This window comes from Triticum urartu, chromosome 2 (genome assembly GCF_003073215.2).
Source record: "Triticum urartu cultivar G1812 chromosome 2, Tu2.1, whole genome shotgun sequence".
NCBI classification, from domain to species: Eukaryota; Viridiplantae; Streptophyta; class Magnoliopsida; order Poales; family Poaceae; genus Triticum; species Triticum urartu.
This window is the reverse complement of record NC_053023.1, coordinates 529,251,591-529,259,472: the sequence shown is the minus strand read 5'-3', so window position 1 is coordinate 529,259,472 and position 7,882 is coordinate 529,251,591. Positions and strand designations below refer to the sequence as shown.

Sequence of the window (7,882 nt, the reverse complement as noted above, 5' to 3'; positions counted from 1 at the left end):
CGGGTGGATCCATTACTTGAGCACTATATGCCTAGCTTAATGGCTTTAAAGAAAGCGCTACCAGGGAGACAACCCAGAAGTTTTAGAGAGTTTTATTTCTATTGTGTGCTTTTATAAAGTTGAAAAATAAAAATAATGTGCCAAGGTTTTCCTTTAGGATGTTTTAGATTGCTTGTTGGTTTGTTTGGTGCAGGACAGAAACTTTGGCTATAGTGCGTGATTTTACATTTTTTACTGGAACGTCAAACGGATCTGAAACTTCTTGAACTGTCTTTGTATACAAATTATTTATTTTTCCTAATTTATTTAGAATTTTTGGAGTACCAGAAGTATGGTGAATGTTCATATTATTACAGACTGTTCTGTTTTACACAGATTCTGTGTTTGATGCATAGTTTGCTTGTTTTGATGAAACTATCGATCTATATCAGTGGATTGAGCCATGTAAAAGTTATATTACAGTAGCTACAATGCAAAAACAAAATATGAATTGGTTTTCAACAGTACTTAGAGTAGTGATTTGCTTTATTACACTAACGGATCTTACCGAGTTTTCTGTTGAGTTTTGTGTGGATGAAGTGTTCAAAGATCGAGGAGGTCTCGATGTGAGTAGAAGGAGGAGAGGAAAGAGCTCAAGCTTGGGGATGCCCAAGGCACCCCAAGTAAATATTCAAGGAGACTCGAGCGTCTAAGCTTGGGGATGCCCCGGAAGGCATCCCATCTTTCTTCAACAAGTATAAGTATGTTTTCACATTCGTTTCGTTCATGCGATATGTGCAATCTTGGAGCGTCTTTTGCATTTAGTTTTCATTTTTCTTTTATGCACCATGCTGGTATGAAATATTCTTTGGTTGATTTATAGAATGCTCTTTGCACTTCACTTAATTTTTTTGAGTATGGCTTTATAGAATGCTTCATGTGCTTCGCTTATATCATTTGAAGTTTGGATTGCCTGTTTCTCTTCACATAGAAAACCGCCATTTATAGAATGCTCTTTTGCTTCACTTCTATTGCTTAGAGCGTGGGCTTATATTTTGTAGAAAGAATTAAACTCTCTTGCTTCACTTATATCTATTTAGAGAGATGACAGGAATTGGTCATTCACATGATTTGTCATAAAATCCTACATAAAACTGGTAGATCACTGAATATGATATGTTTGATTCCTTGCAATAGTTTTGCGATATAAAGGTGGTGATATTAGAGTGGTGCTAGTTGAGTAATTGTGAAATTGAGAAATATTTGTGTTGAGGTTTCCAAGTCTCATAGCATGCACGTATGGTGAACCGTTATGTAATGAAGTTGGAGCATCAGGTATTTATTGATTGTCTTCCTTATGAGTGTCGGTCGGGGACGAGCGATGGTATTTTCCTACCAATCTATCCCCGTAGGGGCATGCGTAGTAGTACTTTGCTTCGAGGGCTAATAAACTTTTGCAATAAGTATATAAGTTCTTTATGACTAATGTGAGTCCATGGATTATACGCACCCTCACCCTTCCATCATTGCTAGCCTCTTCGGTAACGTGCATTGCCCTTTCTCACCTCGAGAGTTGGTGCAAACTTCGCCGGTGCATCCAAACCCCGTGATACGATACGCTCTATCACACATAAACCTCCTTATATCTTCCTCAAAACAGCCACCATACCTACCTATCATGGCATTTCCATAGCCATTCCGAGATATATTGCCATGCAACTTCCATCATCATCATATACATGACTTGAGCATTTATTGTCATATTGCTTTGCATGATCATAAGATAGCTAGCATGACGTTTTCATGGCTTGTCCATTTTTTAATGTCATTGCTACGCTATATCATTGCACATCTCGGTACACCGCTTGAGGCATTCATATAGAGTCATACTTTGTTCTAGACATCGAGTTGTAATATTGAGTTGTAAGTAAATAAAAGTGTGATGATCATCATTATTAGAGCATTGCCCTAGTGATGAAAGGATGATGGAGACTATGATTCCCCCACAAGTCAGGATGAGACTCTGGACTTTAAAAATAAATAAAAGAGGCCAAAGAAGCCCAAATAAAAAAAGAGGTGATGGCAGCCCACCAAAAAAAGAAAAAAAAAAGAAAAAATGAGAGAAAAAGAGAGAAGGGGCAATGTTACTATCCTTTTACCACACTTGTGCTTTAGAGTAGCACCATGTTCTTCATATAGACAGTCTCTTGAGTTATCACTTTCATATACTAGTGGGAATTTTCATTATAGAACTTGGCTTGTATATTCCGATGATGGGCTTCCTCAAATGCCCGAGGTCTTCATGAGCAAGCAAGTTGGATGCACACCCACTTAGTTTCCAGTTTGAGCTTTCATACACTTATAGCTCTTAGTGCATCCGTTGCATGGCAATCCCTACTCCTCACATTGACATCAATTGATGGGCATCTCCATAGCCCGTTGATTAGCCGCGTCGATATGAGACTTTCTCCTTTTTTGTCTTCTCACACAAACCTCCATCATCATATTCCATTCCACCCATAGTGCTATGTCCATGGCTTACGCTCATGTATTGCATGAGGGTTGAAAAGGCTGAAGCGCGTTAAAAAGTATGAATCAATTGCTCGGCTTGTCATCAGGATTGTGCATGATTTGAATGCTTTGTGTGGTGAAGATGGAGCATAGCCAGACTATATGATTTTGTAGGGATGAGCTTTCTTTGACTATGTTATTTTGATAAGACATAATTGCTTGGTTAGTATGTTTGAAGTATTATTGTCTTAATGTCAAATGATAGACTATTGCTTTGAATCACTCATGTCTTAATATTCATGCCATGATTAGATTACATGATCAAGATTATGCTAGGTAGCATTCCACATCAAAAAATATCTTTTTTATCATTTAGATACTCGAGGACGAGTAGGAATTTTAAGCTTGGGGATGTTGATACGTCTCCGTCGTATCTATAATTTCTGATTGTTCCATGCCAATATTCTACAACTTTCATATACTTTTGGAAACTTTTTATACTATTTTTTGGGACTAACATATTGATCCAGTGCCCAGTGCCAGTTCCTGTTTGTTGCATGTTTTTTTGTTTCGCAAAAAATCCATATCAAACGGAGTCCAAACGGGATAAAAACGGACGGAGAATATTTTTGGAATATATGTAAAATATGGGAAGAAAATCAACGCCAGACGGTGCCCGAGGGAGCCACGAGGTAGGGGCGCGCGCCCCTAACCCTCGTGGGCCCCCCCGTAAGGCGGTTGCTGCTCTTCTTTGGCCGCAAGAAAGCTAATTTTCGGGAAAAACAGGGCGAAGGTTTCAATCCAATCAGAGTTACGGTTCTCTGGATATATAAGAAACGGTGAAAGGGCAGAATCCCAGAACGCAGAAATAGAGAGAGACAGAGAGACAGATCCAATCTCGGAGGGGCTCTTTCCCCTCCGCCTTCATGGAGGCCATGGACCAGAGGGGAAACCCTTCTCCCATCTAGGGAGAAGGTCAAGGAAGAAGAAGAAGAAGGGGGGCTCTCTCCCCTCTCGCTTCCGGTGGCGTCAGAACGCTGCCGGGGGCCATCATCATCACCGCAATCTACACCAAGACCTTCGCCATCTTCACCAACATCTCCATCACCTTCCCCCCCTCTATCTACCGCGGTCCACTCTCCCGAAACCCATTGTACCCTCTACTTGAACATGGTGCTTTATGCTTCATATTATTATCCAATGATGTGTTGCCATCCTATGATGTCTGAGTAGATTTTCGTTGTCCTATCGGTGGTTGGTGAATTACTATGATTGATTTAATTTGCTTATGGTTATGTTGTTGTCCTTTGGTGCCCATCATATGAGCGCGCGCGTGGATCACACCATAGGGTTAGTTGTATGTTGATAGGACTATGTATTGGAGGGAAAGAGTGACAGAAGCTTCAATCTAGCATAGAAATTGATGCATACAGGATTGAAGGGGGCCCAATATATCTTAATGCTATGGTTGGGTTTTACCTTAATGAACGTTAGTAGTTGCGGACGCTTGCTAATAGTTCCAATCATAAGTGCATAGAATTCCAAGTCAGGGATGACATGCTAGCAGCGGCCTCTCCCACATAAAACTTGCTATCGGTCTAGTAAAGTAGTCAATTGCTTAGGGGAAATTTCGCAACTCCTACCACCACTTTTCCACACTTGCTATACTAACTTTATTGCTTCTTTATCTAAACAGCCCCTAGCTTTTATTTATGTGCTCTTTATTATCTTGCAAGCCTATCCAAAAACACCTACAAAGTATTTCTAGTTTCATACTTGTTCTAGGTAAAGCAAACGTTAAGCGTGCATAGAGTTGTATCGGTGGTCGATAGAACTTGAGGAAATATTTGTTCTACCTTTAGCTCCTCATTGGGTTCGACACTCTTACTTATCGAAAGAGGCTACAATTGATCCCCTATACTTGTGGGTTATCAGTGCACCAGTAGGGCACCTACGGGGGCAACTCAAACACGGAAGTAGAGCAACTTGTGCAACTCAACAGCATATAGACAACCAACCTAGTACAAAACGGGAAGCAACCTAAGCATGACAACTAGTGCAAAAATGCAGAACATGTGGATAGCCAACTAGTATATTGATGCAGCCAACTAAGCAGGCAACTTGTGCAACTGAACAATATTTAGATAGCCAACCTAGTGCAAAACAGGAAACCAACTAAGCAAGACAACTAGTGCAAGTGTAGAACATATGGACAGCCAACTAGTATAGTGATGTAGTCAACTGAACAGCGTGTGGACACCTAACTAGTACAAACAGTAAGCCAACTGAGCAAGACAACTGGTGCAACTGCAGAACATATGGACAACCGACTACTATATGGATGCAGCCAACTGGGTAGAATTTTGTGCAGCTAATGAAAAATCTCTATACAATAAGTTCAATCAGCCATTGCATTGCACACAACATTGCGCACATCTAACAATAAAGGAAATAGAACTTGGAGGAAGACTAGGAGAAATCATGAACAAATCTCAAGCCCCTGCCCCTTAATAGCAACAACATGGACAACGAACAAACACTTTCCATCACCCTAAAATCGCACAACTGGCGCCGTGGACGTGCATCCCCTGCTAGCTATCGAACACCGTAGGAAGACGAGTACTCGTGCCCTACCCAACTACACCTCTGTACGATAGATCCCGACCACCGTTGGGGGCGTGCTACCAGAGAAAAGGCTCAACCGCATCAGAGGGAGAGATGTGCTACATTGACCATAAATGGGAGCAGTTCGCGCCATTCGAACCCTAGGAAGCATCCCCCTCATAGTCCGGCACATCCACGTCCCACCGAGACATAGAGAGGAAGGAGAAGCAAGGAGAAGCAGAGCATACCCCCGACGCCAACGAGCACCAGCGATTCCCTCCGCAGAGAGCCACCCGCAAGCCCGCCGACGACTTGAGGACTCCGTCGCCCCTCCCCCGTATCGCGACCCGTTCGGTGGAGAGGCCTGGTGAGGATGAAGACTAAACTCTGTATGGGGAGAGAGCACCGACGCGAGGGATTTCAGGCACCAATTTCGAAACCGCCGCTCACGACCCTCTCTCCTCCCGCTTCTATCGCTTGCACGTGGGTCTCCCCCACGTCCGGATGAGGACAACCACCCACGACCGCAGGCGGGGCCAATCCCGACCAGGTGACACCTGGCCCACGCGGGCGCGATCCGTGGCGCGATCATGCAGCCAGGACGCGGCCGCCCGTTTTTGTTAGATGGTGCGCGTGCCATTTTAAGGTTTTAAGATTTTTTTTGAGGAGTTAAAGGTTTCCTTTTTTTTCAGGTATGGAGTTGATTTTTTTTAAAGATCGGCTAGAGACGCTTTTACAGATACAATGGTAGACTTCAACAGAAAACACCACGAGATCATGGAAAACATCTATAAGTAATCCTCCGTCATTTGCAAAAACATTCACATCCGGACTGATCGATCACCTAGAACGATCGCTCCGTGAACAAAGGATTCAGAGGAAACAAAATGTAGCCTAGCGGCCACCGCTCGATGCCTTGGGTGCGTGCACGAAGCAGAAGAAGAAAAACATCGATCCATTCCCTCAAAAAAAAGAAAAAAATCCATGGTTCCTCCATGGCTTCATTTCCTCTGCCGCGCGCGTGCACCTTAGCACCGCATCGACTCCCTGATGGCCATGGACGCCACGGCCTTGGCCCAGGCGACCAGCTCCCGCTTCATCCTCCCCTCGTCGTCCCACAGCAGCCGCACATCCACCTCCACCTCCACGGCGCTCCCCTGCAGTATGCCCCTTTCCCTCCCCTCCGTAGACGAATTAGCACCGCTGTCCCCCGCCCACGGCCTCGCCGCCTGGACGGCGGGAACGCAGGCAGCCGCCGGCTGAGGCAAGGCCCTGCCATCCAAAGCCATGATGGATGATGAGTTCGGATTTCGAGGCCGTCGTTGCAGTGGAATTCTGCTGTTGGCCGGATTGATGTCTCGGTTGGTGCTGCTGGGGAGTTGAGGGCACACTGCGCGCTCTATATATACACCGGCCGGCCAGCGGCGCGTGCGCGGGCCGCGGACGTGGGACGCACGAGTAGCATATGGGCGATCGGCCTCACACGTGTACGCGCCAGTGCCTGACGACTGACAACACAACGTTGATACTTGCCCTGCCTGCACAGGTGTCCGGGAAACACACGCTGAAATTAACCGGTTGGTTGGTTGGTTCGACGGGACGGGGTATGTGCATTCAGGTGCTAGACGCGATCGTGTTCCTGACTGGTCGGGCGGCCGGGGTAGTTGGAACTGGGACATCGTTAGTCACGCGGGATCACACCGGCCTAGGTTTTAAATTATGGTCACTTGCACGTGTCAGTGCCGTGAAACATATAGTACTACTATATGGTTATATGGTACTGTGGTGGATCATTGTCATCATCGAACTACGCGTCCCGATCGATGGGAGTATGTGGACTGAGGCGTTTCGGTCGATGCTGATCGTGGCATCGATGATGTTTTCTCGGAAAAAGAGGTTGAAATCCATGGCCTATACATCAATAGATGTACACATGCATTTTTGTTAAATTATTATTTAACAAAGGTCTGATAAAAATGTACATCAAACAACCCGAAGTCATCATTCACACCTACAAACTTGATAATGGGGAATGTCATCACTCCTCATCATCTAGAACAAGGATCACTGTCGATCCATCCGCATGATGTACCAGTAGCATGGCATCGATAATGTGAGGACAATCTTATTTGGTTAGGATGCTTATGTTTTCACACGCATCCACACACTGTAAGGAAACTCGATAATTTTCAGCCTCCGGCTCCACCACCTCTTGTTCCATTGTTTTTACTATAAACCATGACCACCCACTTTTAATCTGATTCCGTGCTCTCAGCCATAAATTTTAAGCTCCCGGCTTCAGTTTCATCATGTAGCAATCGCATGCACACATGGCACATTCATACGCGCACAAACACATCATATACATAGTAACCCGATACAAAGGTTGACTTCAAATAAAGGACGCGTCTAGCTGGCGGCCGGCTGCCCACTAGCACTCCGTGGTGGCCGGCCAAAAAAGGTAAATTTTTGTCTCTCTGACTCATATTAAAAAAAGTAACAGATGTGGACATATGTGAAGAGAATAAATAATTGTAAAGCATTCATGTGAACAGATGTGAACGTATTAAATTTGTGTTTTCAGTTTTTTAAAAAATCATAACTTTCAAACCGCGCGTCAAAATTAAGATCCGTTTTCACTTTTGGAACTCTCGTGGCGTGCTCTTCGAAACTAGATCCTGCATGGCTATGTTTTGACGAAAAAAAAGTGTGCAATTTTCTCCCTGTTTTGTGCAACTGCCTAGCCGTCGGTGTGCAACTACTTGACAGGGATGTGCAACTTTTCTCC

General features: G+C 44.4%; 1 protein-coding gene across 1 annotated transcript; it reads right to left on the bottom strand.

The window, feature by feature from the left end:
• Positions 1-5,869: 5,869 nt before the first annotated feature.
• On the bottom strand, positions 5,870-6,520 carry LOC125541776. Its single transcript, XM_048705107.1, has one exon. It carries the CDS (start codon positions 6,381-6,383, stop codon positions 6,123-6,125), a length of 261 nt encoding a protein of 86 aa, XP_048561064.1. The 5' UTR covers positions 6,384-6,520; the 3' UTR covers positions 5,870-6,122.
• Positions 6,521-7,882: the final 1,362 nt, after the last annotated feature.

Excerpts from the sequence above, each read along its gene's own strand:
- LOC125541776 (XM_048705107.1), bottom strand. The coding sequence starts at position 6,383 with ATGGCTTTGGATGGCAGGGCCTTGCCTCAGCCGGCGGCTGCCTGCGTT.